Source organism: Thamnophis elegans, chromosome 1 (assembly GCF_009769535.1).
Source record: "Thamnophis elegans isolate rThaEle1 chromosome 1, rThaEle1.pri, whole genome shotgun sequence".
In the NCBI taxonomy this organism is placed as follows: Eukaryota; Metazoa; Chordata; class Lepidosauria; order Squamata; family Colubridae; genus Thamnophis; species Thamnophis elegans.
In genome coordinates, this window is record NC_045541.1 from 165,479,744 (window position 1) to 165,493,861 (window position 14,118).

General features: G+C 42.0%; 1 protein-coding gene across 1 annotated transcript in view; it reads right to left on the minus strand.

The window, feature by feature from the left end:
* The window catches only part of CPAMD8 (C3 and PZP like alpha-2-macroglobulin domain containing 8), a 70,929-nt gene that overhangs the window by 29,365 nt on the left and 27,446 nt on the right, over positions 1-14,118 (minus strand). The window contains exons 18-23 of the mRNA XM_032238149.1: positions 9,523-9,665; positions 8,190-8,252; positions 3,481-3,709; positions 1,711-1,864; positions 840-982; positions 231-282 (exon numbers count right to left, since the gene is read on the minus strand). Coding sequence (XP_032094040.1) covers positions 231-282; positions 840-982; positions 1,711-1,864; positions 3,481-3,709; positions 8,190-8,252; positions 9,523-9,665 — 784 coding nt within the window. The remainder of the gene's footprint in view (positions 1-230; positions 283-839; positions 983-1,710; positions 1,865-3,480; positions 3,710-8,189; positions 8,253-9,522; positions 9,666-14,118) is intronic.

The window sequence follows — 14,118 nt, forward strand, 5'->3', positions numbered from 1 at the left end:
ATACAATGTTTTCTTGGGATAAGAGGGATAACAAAATTATTTAACTTGAACAGCTAAAGGCATAAAAGGCTACTTCCTCAATGGGACACTGGGGGGAAGGAAGAGAAATGTTGTCAGGACATAATTGTTAAATGCATCCAGCTGTGCTTGACAGTAAGCCTAGGGAGAGAAACTGGGGCTGAAATTTTGCTGAAATGCAGCTCCTGAAACTGCTACTGAAATTCTCTTACCGTTAGGACAGAAGAAAACACTGTAGGTATATTCTCTGCTCAGTCCCTCTGGCTGCAAAAAAAATGGCATTTATTTTCCAGAGACCTGCACCAAAATTCAATGGCTTTCTTTTTAACAAAAGTATCTCAAGAAAAACTTCAAATTTAGTCTACTGAATGCCCAACCCACAATAAAATAAAGCAAAAATACAAATCTAGTGTATCGACATAAAGATTTTAAGAAATCAGTCAATGACACAAAAATGAATGATGATTACAGTTTGACAAAGTTGGTTTGATGCCTAAGAGAAACACTGAGTTCATATAACTATTCTTGGAAGCAGAATTTTGCAATTGGGGAACCTTTGGAAATAGTTCTCCTTTCTCTAGAAATACCAGCCCACCTCAGAAAGAAGAAACATTAGTAGAAGAATTTCTTTATAACATGCCAGGCACACTCATGTGGAGATCTGTGGGTCTTGATTTTTAAATCCCAAATCTTACATCCTACTATCCATCTACTCAGAAAACACTAGCATCTCTTCTAGCTTCTGCATCTTGAATATAATGGTCATTTCTCCATCTTCCCAGCTGAAATTATTTCTCTGAAAGGACTATTTGCTTGCTTACCTCAATAATAACGCTCCTCCGTACATAGTCGACACCAACAGGAGTCCTCTTGTCTATGTGGGCATCCTCCGAATGTTTGCCATTTTTTGTGAGTTGAATGTTGTCTTGGCAGCAGCTGCTTCCGCTATAAGCAAAGGCTTTTGCTAAAGACAACACAAAGAAATATGAATTCTCAATAGCTTGGTCCTCAACTGGAACTCAGCAGAATCTAACGTGGCCAGATATTTTTGTCAGATGGTGTATTCTCTGCCTTTTCCAGATTATTTAGTTCAAAATGAATAAATAAATAGGAAACTGCTATTTTTCAAGATGCAATGCCTGCCTTCAAAATGGCATTCATTCCAAAATGTTTCTATGGGCTCACAGCTTTTCTTGATGGGCAGGGGGTTATAGTGCAATGCATGGCTAGTATGCTCATCTTTTAAAAAACAATGACAAAGGGGACATCGAGACGGTAGAAAACACTGTGAAGAAGTTTTGCAGGCAGTTTCCTGCAAGGCAGTTATTTGTGAGAGGACCTAAAATTCTTGATATGCTATTGGCAAAAATAGGTTGTGGATTTTTGCACAAAAGGTTTCTATCCCTTCAGCTGAGAATGTACTAAAAAGTGATTACATTCAGGACCAATGTAACACTCTTTCCCTGAAGCAGATTGTGGATAAGATGTTTCCCCCTTTTATTTTAAAATGTCTAGAGTTTTCTCTATGGAGAATATAGATTCTATAGGTGTCTATATGTCTATAGATGTAGGGTCTAAAGATAGTCCATAATATAGAATCTATATCTTTTGTAGATAGGCAAAATCCATCAAGTGGAGGCAACCATTTGTAACATCTTTTAATTTTTTTGAAAGGAATATCAAATGTACTACCTGTAATGTTGTTCTGCCCCAGTTCACCAAAAGATAGCACAATAGATGTGGGCTTGGCTTTGCCAGGGGCTACGCATTTTTTCCTTGTCAAGTGTTGTTTTCCAGGATGTCCCACAAACTTGATGCCTTTGGCGACTGAGATTTTCACATAAACCTGTGTGATTGTAAGGAATGAACAATTATTACGATGGATCTGTCCAGCTAGTCATCAGGGACACACTAAAGAATGTTGGAGTAGTAATAGCAGATCACATAAGTTTAGCACCAGCTAAGATTATCTTTTTAGTGCCTTGAATTGTAGGGAAGAGGTCAGTGATAGAAAAGATTGAAAAGATTGAATTACTATCCCTGGTAATATATTTTTTCTTCTAAGTAAAGTGGATTGTGTGAACTGTGTTATTCTTAAAGTTGTCTTAATAATGGTGAATTGTATTATTAAAACATGTCATTTGAAATCTTTCTGGTTTTTTAAAATGATTTACTCTTGTTTTTTTTTAAACATCTGAGCTATCTAACAGTTAGCAGGTTCTTCACTTACTGGATACTATCTGTATATTCAGAGTCTGATCCAAGCAACACTTATTATGGCATACAGTAATGTAACAGGATGGGTTGCTTTGGTTTAGGATATTATGGGAAACAGCCACTGTAGTTCCTCAATCATAGATTTATAGCTTTCTGCATGGATTCCCCAGAAAACATAAAAAACATATTGAGCAATGGTATCCTTCTGGGCCAGGTTTGGGGATTGGGATAGAGGGCAATGTTCTCCTCCTTCCCCCATGACCAGTTGAGGTCAGTACTAGTCACAGGGGAAGAGGTCGAAACCTAGGTCCTTCTCGTAAAGGGGCTTGTGTCTCTCTTTAACATCTACATTAGACCACTAGGCGAGATTATTTGGCAGAATGGGTACAGTGTCATCAATGTGTAGATGATGCCCAGTTATATAGTACATCTACATCCTGATTTGGGCAGTTGATGCCACCTGGAAGCTGTGACACTCTGAATGGAGTAGGTTTAGATTTTTCCCCCCCTACTCTTGATGGAATAGTTTTTTCTTAGTGGAGCTGGTACACAATTTGGGAGGTTCAAGGTCATTTGCACACATTCCTGATCTGGGAAACTTAGCTCAGTCACTTAGCACTTGGTGACTTCACAACTGAATTACTGCTATGCAATCTACATGGGGATGACTTGAAGACCATGATGAAATCACAACTGGTCCAGAATACAAAATGGTGTGTGCAGATTCCAGCACCCCTTAGCTTGTTCATGTTGCACCACTGCTGGGGGAGCTGCACTGGCCGTTTCCTTTCAGGTGCAATTCAAGGTGCTGGCATGGGGCCAGATTATCTGTGTGACAGTCCCTCCTGAGAATATCTGCCCACTCTATAAGGTCAGATGGAGTGGCTGTGCTCCAGTCCCTTCTCTTAAAGAATGTTATCCGGCAGGGCCTGGCAAGTAGCAGTGCCTGCCTGTGCAACACCACCCATGAGTTCTGGCAGACTTCAACCCTTCTAATCTTCCAGAAGGCCTTAGGAACAGGTACACCACCCCCACCCCCAAATCACTGGGATAGGATAAGGTTGGAGCCCAGTGATTGTGATGTTTATGTCCTGGGGACTATTGGTTGAAGGCATTTGGAGTTGTTTTTTACATGCTGGTTTTTATTGGTTTTTTTATTATTGTTGGTGTGATCCAGGCAGAGTTTAGCATATAAGATGCCTGAAGGTTTATAAGTCTTTTAAATCAGTCAATCAGTAATCTCACCTCCAAACACATGGGTAAGTAATTATGGACTGTCAGAGGAATCTTTGCCTGCTCCCCGCGGATTATGTGGTACGGCAGGGTGAACTCAATGAAGAACGGCTTGAAGGTCTTGAGTTCAGTCTGTCTCGCCAAGCCTAGCCCTCTCTCAGAGAGCCCAACAGCCTCCATCACCCATGTGGTGATGGAGTCCGGAACGTCAACACGTAGCTGAGCTTCTCCTGAAGCATCACTGTTTTAAAAAATGGGGAAGGGAGGAGAAAAGAAGAGTCATTGGGAACAGGCACCAGAGGAAGATACATCAAAGGATATCAAAAGAAATACATCAAATATTCTGAGCACAATAAGCATGGCCCCTTTCCTTTCATTATCCTAGAAAAGTTGGATGGAGATAGTAAGCTCTGTGTAAATCTGACATTGAGCCAAATGTGCCCTCCGTTTAACCTTTCTCTCTATGTACCGTGTTTTTCCGACTATAAGACATACCAGAGTATAAGACACACCATGATTTTTGAAGAGGTAAATTAAAAAAAAAGTTTTTGCACTCTGCAGGCCTCCCAAACCCTCTGCACGCCTCATGTTTTGCAAAAAAAAAAAAAAGCACATGCAGATCTTTGGGAGGCTTGTAGAGTGCTCCTAGGGACTGGGGGGGGGGCGAGCAAAAAAGGTCCTTTTTTGCATAAAAGGGGGGCATGCAGAGGCTTTGGGAGGCTTGTAGAGTGCTTCTGAGGGCCGAGGGGGGGAAAACGAGCAAAAATAGCCCATATTTTGCTCATATTTGCCCTCCCCAGCCCCCAGAAGCACTTTGCAAGCCTCTCAAAGCCTCTGCACATCCATTTTTGCAAAGGGGGTGGGGTTTCGGTAGACTAAAAATGCTGTATTCAGTATATAAGACGCACCCAGATTTTCCCTCTCTGTTTTGGGGGGGGGAAGGTGCGTCTTATACTTTGAAAAATACAGTATTTCAAACAGATCTAGCACAGGATGTTGTCCACATGTGCAGCTTCCTATGCTGCATGAAACAGTGAGGGAATCTGCAAGTCATGTGTGGACAGCTTGTTGTCACATTGTCCCAACTCTCCTTTAGCCACATTGCAGTGGTGGGATTCAGCCAGTTCACACCATTTCGGGAGAACCGGTTGCTAACTTTCTGAGCAGTTTGGTGAACTGGTTGTTGGACGAAATTATTAGGGCAGAGAACCGGTTGTTAAATTATTTGAATCCCACCACTGCCACATTGCCACCACAAGGCTCCACTAGGAGTCATGGTGCGACTTCTACACATATGCAAGCCTGCATCTATTCCTTGCAGAGTCAACTGTGGTGTGCAGGATATTCTCTGCAAATTTCCCATATCCAGGCAACATTCTATACTTTGGCAGCAGCCATACATGGGAGACTTTTTGTATCTTGCACTCTCCTTATTTTATCCTTTCACTCTCTTCCCCTGTTCATTTGTTCCAGGTCCATCCCAAAATCATAGCCAAGGGAAAGTGATGTTTTCTCCTTTTTTTCAAAGACAGCAATGGCAGATAGAAAAAAGATGCTTGTCATCTACCCATATCTTTCTTCAGGATTATCTGGATACCAAGTTTCCTTTCCTTTTTACAACAAGCAAGCTATAACTTGCTGTGAATATCATATCATGCAAAGGAGAATCCCAGCATTTAACTAGAATGTTTCCTTGTCTGGTGAGGCTCAGTGATTGCTCCAGTCAACCAATGAGGTTCTATAGTTGAACATGTTCTTGAATCAGGTTTTCTGAGTCCTTCTCCAACTTCTATAAATACTACATCGCAGTCTTGCATGAACCCAGTCACTATAATTTATAAACCATGGTTAAAGGCTTCATACAATGTGTAATAGCAATAGCATTTAGACTTATATACCACTTTGTAGTGCTTTACAGACTCTCTACACGGTTTACAGAGTCAGCTTATTACCCCCAACAATCTGGATCCTCATTTTATCCACCTTGGAAGGATGGAAGGCAGAGTCAACCTTGAACCTGGTGAGATATTATTGTAAGCTGCCCTGAGTCCCCTCAGGGAAAAGGGCGGCCTATAAATGCTTAATAAAATAGTAAAAAAAATAGTAAAGATTCAAACTGCCAAATTGCAGTCAGCCGGGAGTTAGCAGAAGTAGCTTGCAGTACTGCATTCTAACTACTGCGTTACCACAGCTCAAGCTATGGTATCTTAGCTACCAAATCATGGTTTATCATCCACTCTGACCCATGATGTCAGAAAAAAATTAGATCCTTTAAAATATGTTAAACCTGGGGTCTTGTGTATGCAAGGTGTACTTCTAACAAATTAATGTCTTTTTCTATGGTAGTGGATTTCCAAATCTGGCAAGCATTTAAGAGCAAGATAAGTGCTAAATGAAAAGCCAGTATCCATGTAGCACCAGATAGTTATTTGCAAAACGGCAACAACAATATGACTGCCAGCAGTCCTGCAAAGACAAAAGAATTTTAATAGATAGGTAAAGGTTCCCCTCCCACATATGTGCTAGTTGTTCCCAACTCTAGGGGGCGGTGCTCGTCTCCGTTTCAAAGCCAAAGAGCCAGCGCTGTCTGAAGACGTCTCCGTAGTCATGTTGCCACCATGACTAAATGCCGAAGGCACACAGAACGCTGTTACCTTCCCACCAAAGGTGGTTCCTATTTTCCTACTTGCATTTTTACATACTTTCGAACTGCTAGGTTGGCAGAAGCTGGGACAAGTAACGGAAGCTCACTCCATTACGCGGCACTAGGGATTCGAATTGCCAAATTGCCGACCCTTCTAACTGACAAGCTTAACGTCTTAGCCACTGAGCCACTATGTCCCTTTTATAGATAGAAGAAAGGTTTTTAAAAAGTTGCAGTGTACTAACCAAATCAAGATCCTTCCAGGTGATTTTTAGACGTAGAATTATCTTTGCTAGCTTAAGGAATCATCAGAATATTCCCCAGATAAAGAAAGGTAAAGAAAATGAACATTAGATGTGTTATCATTGTATCTGCTATGCTGTTCCTTGTCTTACTATGCTTTAAATGTAAGTCGGTGAATTTTTAAAAAAAGGCTTAAATTACAAAAGAATGGCCTCTATTGATCAGATGACAACAAAAAGAGGATAGAGAGGAAGAAAATTGGCTATACTTTCCCACAAGAATGAATTGGCAAAGACAGATCCTTGTCAGTTAAAAGTAGTTTCCAGTTGCACTCCAAACCACTTAATGAAACCATTAGCCATGGCACTATTCTCTCAACTAGGATTTTAACCAGTAACAAGAATTTTTGCATACCACATGGCATTCATTCTCTGCCAAAGCAGGTGTCTGAATGCAAACATAGACACAGCTATTTGGCTCCTCTAACAAGGCCCAAGACTTTCTAAGAGACAATCTCTGATACCCATAGAAGCTTTTTGCTTTCTCTTTCAATCATGTCCAGCTGTGGAAATGTGCTCACAAAAATGGGAATCCTAGAATATCTCATTACCCTCATGTGAAACTTATATATAGATCATGCCACAGTATGGGCCAAACATAGTGAAGCTGATCGACTCCAAAATGGTAAAGAGTGCAACAAGGCTGTATGCGTTCCTTTGATTTATTCAATATGTATGCTAAATATATATGAATGGAAACTGAATTGGAAAAAGATGAGAAATGTTTTAAAACAGGAGGGAAAAAATATCACTGTGTTATGCTGATGACACTGCTCTGCTGCTAAAAATACAAAAGATTTAGTAATAAAAGTAGGAGCATGGTGTAAAAATGAGACTAAAATTAAATTTAAGGAAGTCCACATTATACACAACCAGTTGAACAACTAGTCTTATAAATTAAATGAACATAGAAATAGTGGATAGCTTCTACTTTTTAGGATCAACTATCAAGAGTAAAGGAACAAGCAGTCAAGAAATATACCACAGATTAATACTTAGTAGAGCAGCCATAAAGTCCTTGGAAGAGATATTCTATACCTACAAAGATCAAAATAATAAAAGAAATAATATTCCCTGTGACACTCTATGGAAACTCTATGGAAATTAGTATTTACTAATTTTACAGCATCTTCCTATTGGTTTCATCAAGCTATTCGTCATCACCCATGTTTTTAGATTACAAGCCTTTGACGTTATCAACAGATTTGTACAATTATTATATGTTTTTAATTCCTCTTCATCATGCATTACTTTACACTTGCTTATAAAATAAAGAGGCACATTTATATTTCTAACCCTTATTCCCAGTCCAAAGGAATCTTTCCTATTTTTTTTCTCATCTAACAAATCTCAATATCTCCATGGTGGTGGCGCAGTAGTTAGAATGCGGTACTGCATGCTGACTCTGCTCAACTCCACGAGTTCGATCCTGACCAGCTGATGGTTGGTTCAGCCTTCCATCCTTCCGAGGTCGGTAAAATGACCCAGATTTTTAGGGGCAATATGCTGACTCTGCAAACTGCTTAGGGAAGGTTATAAAGCACTGTGAAGCGGTATATAAGTATGTGCTATTGCTATGTTCCTCACAGACAGAAAAACAAAATTGTTCCTCATTCACAAGGCAGGACAGGTCTATAAAGCACTGTGAAGCGGTATATAAGTATGTGCTATCGCTATGTTCCTCACAGACAGAAAAACAAAATTGTGCCTCATTCACAAGGCAGGACAGGTCCCTACAGACAATAGAAAATGGCTCCACATTGCGGAGAAATTACCTGACATTGAAGCACTGCCAGAGCCAAGTCTCTGGGAAGAATGTTCTTTTCTTCTTGTCTGCTCTGTGGAAGGCAATAGATTTGTGCATGCTGAGAGAACTGAGCATTATTCCCCTTCAAAAGCAGAAGCTCCATCAAACCCTACGTCTCATGACAATACAATCATTTGATTTAGGCCCTTGATCAGTTTCAGGGCTTACCAATCAATTGTCATACTCATGCTAGTATTTAAATTTCTCAACATCTGGAGGCTAGATGTCTATGGAGATTCTCAAATATCCAGGTCATGGTTGTCCCACAGGTGCACTTCCAAAAGACAACTGGAGTTTATTGATTTATTTCAGGACTGAACTGGAAAAGTTTCTTGGATGAGAAGTGAAATGTTTTCAAGGAAAAAAACAAGAAAGTCATTCATACATACATACATACATACATACATACATACATACATACATACATACATACAGTATTCCTCCCAATCCAGTTGGCCAAGTGGCCATATAGAAGAGTTATGGGCCTAACATAGGATTGTTCTTTCCAGAGAAACCTACCTGCTGCCTGTATTAATGTCTTCCTGGCACCAGTTCGTAATATTTCCTTTTCTACCAGGCATCTGTGGCTTTGAATCTAAGTGTTTGTTTTATTTTTGTTCTTATAATATCACTATACTATGCTATGTATTGTTTCTGTTTTACTTCATTTATCAATGTTATTGATGATGTAGAGACTTTTTATCATTGCATAGAGAATTCTTTCCAACAAAAAACAATTTATTAGAATAAATGGAGGTGCCTTCCCAGGAGAGGCCAGCTAAAGGAAGCCCTAACCTAGCAAGCACCTCATTCCTTGCTTCTCATGCCAGTCTCAGACTCCCACAACCAGTTGGCAGGAAGCAAGAAACAAACGCCTCCAGATCTCCCATGGAACACAAAGCTGTGTGATTAAACATTTCCATTCCCAGTCAAAGGGGCCAAAACAGAGCTCCATTATCAGCTACCACACATGCATGCATACACATTGATTCCATCACGAGTGCCATCTGGCCTCTTCTTATCAACCCTTACTGCCTGCTGAGCAAAAGAGCAGGTGTCTGCCACCATGCCCAGAACAACAATGCCACTTGGGTTACGTCGTTGGGATTGTAGCTGTTTGTTACTTCCCATTGGCAATCAACTTTGGCTCATCCAAGTAGCAGATAGGCCAAACTGGCTCCTAAATCATTATTCCACAGAGCCAAGCAAGGCCATCTTCCACACAACAACCCCAAGTTGGAAGGCGGCACAACACGTCTTTGGGACAAACAGATTATCAACAAAAGGAGCATTTGTTCTACCTGGGCTGAGCTTTGGAAGGTATAGAAGCCACCAGCATCCCGGTGTGAGGTTGGAAGGCAGGCACAACCTCCTCGGTATACAGACTGCTATGCTGTCTATGGTTTAAGCTGACGAGATCAGTCATTACAACCAAACCGGTTTCCTAGGCAACAGGAAACAACAACAAAAAGTCCATGTCTGTTAAAAACTGATTCAATCTGTCCCATTAAAGAGCAATTCCCCAACCCCCACCTCCAAATATCCATGGAAGGAAAGATCATTAAAACACAGGGAAATTGGGTCAAACTGGCTGTCACGCCCCACTCCACTCCATAATTAGGAAAGAAGACTAAGAGACTCCATGGGTTGGAAATCCAAAGTACCTTTACTAATTATAAATGGTAAGCGAGCAGTAGTGAAGCAAGATCTGAATAATATGGCGCAAAAGCAATTGATATATAGGAAAACCCGTTCCCCCCCCTTAGGATCAAAGCTCCAGTCCAATCATAAGTCCTTCAAATGTCAGGTGTGAGATAACTTCAAAAAGACAGGCCGAAGATGGAATGTGTAGGCCGTTGATGCAGGCGGGAAACACATACGCATGCGTAATCCCAACGACTGGTACATCCTAGAACATTCCTCCAGCACATCAATTAAATCCCTCCCACATACACGCCCCCCCCTCCCCGTTTCATGGCAGCTGAAGCAACAGCAAAGCAGAAGCTGACATCCGGCCGTCCCCCGGAAAAAGGCTGTCAGGCCTGGAAGAAAAAACAAACAAAACAGACAAATAACAAAACAAATGAAAAAGGGAGGGGAGAGAAGTCAAGGCTTGTCGGGATAAGAAGCATAAAATTTCTGGAGTAAGCGGGGCGCACGAACGTGGGACTTATCAACCCATTCCGTGTGGGAGGGGGGAAAATGTTTCCAAGCCACAAGGTATTGGATGCGATTACGGTGCCGACGGGAATCAAGAATGTCACGAATTTCAAAATGATGTTCCCCATCCACAAGTAACGGAGCAGGCGGAGGGTCATCTGTGGGCCTTAGGTTGGACACCCGAACTGGTTTGATGAGGTTAATGTGGAACACTGGGTGGATACGGTTGAGATGCTTGGGCAATTGCAAACGAACAGAAACAGGATTGATAACTTTCACAATTGGGAAAGGGCCAACATACTTGGGACCCAATTTCTTCGATTTTTGTGTAGTATGCAAGAATTTCGTGGACAAATACACTAAATCTCCAACGTGGTACTCATAGGGCTGAGAGCGTTTCTTATCAGCCTGCTTCTTATGAGCCTTATGGGCAGCGTCCAAGGTGGAAAGAGTCAGGGGCCAAAGGCGACTGAGACGTTCACTCCAGTCTGCAACGGAAGGAACCTGAGGCTGGGCCGTAGGCAGTTCGGGAATAGGAACAAAATCCTGGCCGTAAACGACCCGGAAAGGGGTGAAGCCCGTACTGGAGTGAACCGAATTGTTATAGGCCACTTCAGCATGTGGTAACAAGTCAACCCAATCGTCCTGTTGATAATTGATAAAACAACGTAAATATTGTTCAAGGACGGAATTAGTACGTTCACAGCCGCCATTAGTCTGAGGATGGTAGGCGGAGCTAAGGCCTTGGGCGGAACCAATGCGTGCGAGGAACTCCTTCCAAAATTTAGATGTGAATTGGACTCCACGATCGGAGATAATACGGTCGGGAACCCCATGTAACCGGTAGATGTGGGAAAGAAATAATTTAGCCAACGCCTTGGCGGAAGGAATTTTGTGGCAAGGCACGAAATGAACTTGCTTGGAAAACAAATCAGTGACCACCCAGATGACGGTGTGCCCCTGGCTCTCGGGGAGCTCAACAATAAAGTCCATAGAAATCTCCTTCCAAGGTGCAACCGGGCGGGCGACAGACTGTAGAAGTCCCTGCGGTTTCCCCGGCGGCTTTTTGGCGGCAGCGCAAACTGGGCAACTGGCCACATAAAGTTCAATGTCCTTTTTTAAAGAAGGCCACCAGAACTGTCTCTTCACGAGGTGCAAAGTCTTGACGAACCCAAAATGGGTCCCCTCTGCTTTCCCCACAGTACCTTTGGCTCCAATAGTCAGGGACTTCACTCGCCTGAAGTTTTCTCACAGCACCTGGCTCCAGCGAAGTTTGTGGAGGTGGTCTTTGGGTGAGCCCAGCATTCCAGCTTGTCTCTATCTCTCTTTGCCCCGCTGAAATTGACCAACGGGGTGGGGGGGAAGGTTCAGGCTGACTGGAAATTTGCAGTTGAAATAAATCTTCGTGCAAAGGTCGGTCAGACGGGCTGGGCTGGTGTAAAGAAAGGTCGGGAGGTCCTAGTTCACTGGAATCCCCTCCAGCTGCGCCCTCCTCCTCTCTGGTCGGAGAAGACATTCTTTCCCTTCTCGGTAGACGTAAATCTCCTGGAAAGGGATATATTCAGATCTTGCTTCTTGTCACGCCCCACTCCACTCCATAATTAGGAAAGAAGACTAAGAGACTCCATGGGTTGGAAATCCAAAGTACTTTTACTAATTATAAATGGTAAGCGAGCAGTAGTGAAGCAAGATCTGAATAATATGGCGCGAAAGCAATTGATATATAGGAAAACCCGTTCCCCCCCCTTAGGATCAAAGCTCCAGTCCAATCATAAGTCCTTCAAATGTCAGGTGTGAGATAACTTCAAAAAGACAGGCCGAAGATGGAATGTGTAGGCCGTTGATGCAGGCGGGAAACACATACGCATGCGTAATCCCAACGACTGGTACATCCTAGAACATTCCTCCAGCACATCAATTAAATCCCTCCCACATACACGCCCCCCCCTCCCCGTTTCATGGCAGCTGAAGCAACAGCAAAGCAGAAGCTGACACTGGCCAGCACAAATGGCCGTTACGGGGCAAATATTTAGACACTGCAGTGATCTCCCCATCTGCTCTTCCCCAGAGAGATCAGGTGCTTTGAGAAAAATTGGCTTCAGAGTTTTCAGATTGTCTAAGTGGAATTTCCAGGGAATGGCAAGCAAAAATAAAATAAAATGGATTGTGAGAATCTCCTCCATTTCCAGGAGACGAGTGGGAAATTTTCCTTCTTCTGGACAGACTGCAGACCCTCTTCAGCTGAGACTGCATTCCTTAAACCAGATTACAAATGGCATTTCAGGCTAAGCTACGTATCCTGAGTTGCCAACAGAAAAATGCTGCCTTCCCCACCAATAGCATATAATTTATGATATAGTAGCTTCCCAAACATTAAATAAGTCTTCTTTTCATTAGGAATTTTTGTATTAATTCTGAGCCTGAAAAGAAATCTCCAAACCACCCTGAGATATTATCCTATTTTGGTTATGAGTTAGGTTTGGTTAGGAGATGTACTTCTCTAAGAGTGGCATACTTGGTCTGCAAAAATCCTGGTAATCATTAGATGGAAGCAGGGAGATATCTTACTAACACAATTCTATCTAGCAATCATCCTGATATTTGCAGTTCTGATATACAACATATATCAATATTTTTGTCTGATAGGAATTCACTTCCTTTGAATACTTCCTTGGGTAAAAACTGGTTACTAAAAGGAAGAGAATAGAAAAACTCATCCTTACTGGGGAATCGGTTTTCTTTTTCCTCCAAAAGCAGACAAGCCAGTCTTCCTTCTTTAGAAGGAATGCTTCTCCTATGGCTCTCTCAGAGGCCGCCAGTTTATTTTTGACTGAAAATTCTCTCTCTCTCTTTCTCTCTCTCTCCCCCCACCTTGTTTAAAAAGATCTGACTTGTTTGTTAATAGTCGTTTTCTCTTTTCCCCTGATCAAAATGAAATCATTTCACACTGGGAACAGAAGAGGCTGTGTCCCTTCTGCCAAGCACGTAGGAGCCAATAACATTTTCACCTATGCTATCTCAGTTGACAGAACCTCTTTGGGGAAAGTGGCCTGTTTAGAGAAAGCGGAGAGCAGCATTTTGCTCTGAATGCCAAGGCCTCCTTCTCAAAGAATCTAAGCACAAGATGTACTGAGAAATTAACCTCTCACGCCACCTCCTTCCTCACCAAAGGAAAGCCTTCTTAACAGCCACAAATTCAGAGTTCTCAGAACAGGGGAGGGGAAAGTTTCTCCATCATAAGGATACAAAGTTGATGGAACTAGACTGGAGGCATTTTCGGAACATATTTGAGTTTTCAATTGTGGAAGGATACAGCCTGTGGAATGGCTTCTAAGCATGAAAAGAACTAGCAACCGATGCAAAGAATGGTTGCCGAGTTCTGGGTGCCCTATCCCTGCCCCTCAAAAAAAAACACCTGAATGTATCAGCAATGTTCTTCAAAAAGGCTTCCAGCTCTTTTCCAAGGTTGTCAAATTCTCATATGAAATCTAACTGATTCTATTTTCTTTGCACTATTTTAACTCCACTGTGCTTCCTGCCAGAGTATCAGGAACTCCCTAACACTAATTACTATACGAGCCCCTGCCCAAATATATCGTTTATTGAAAAACCTACCCTAACCAGCTAAAAGGCAACATTTTTCTGTTATATAAATATTCCCTATAATTGGAATATTTCTGTTTCTTTAAGGTTGCAGGGTTCACTGCAGGCAAGATGTTATTTCTACCCTAGAATTC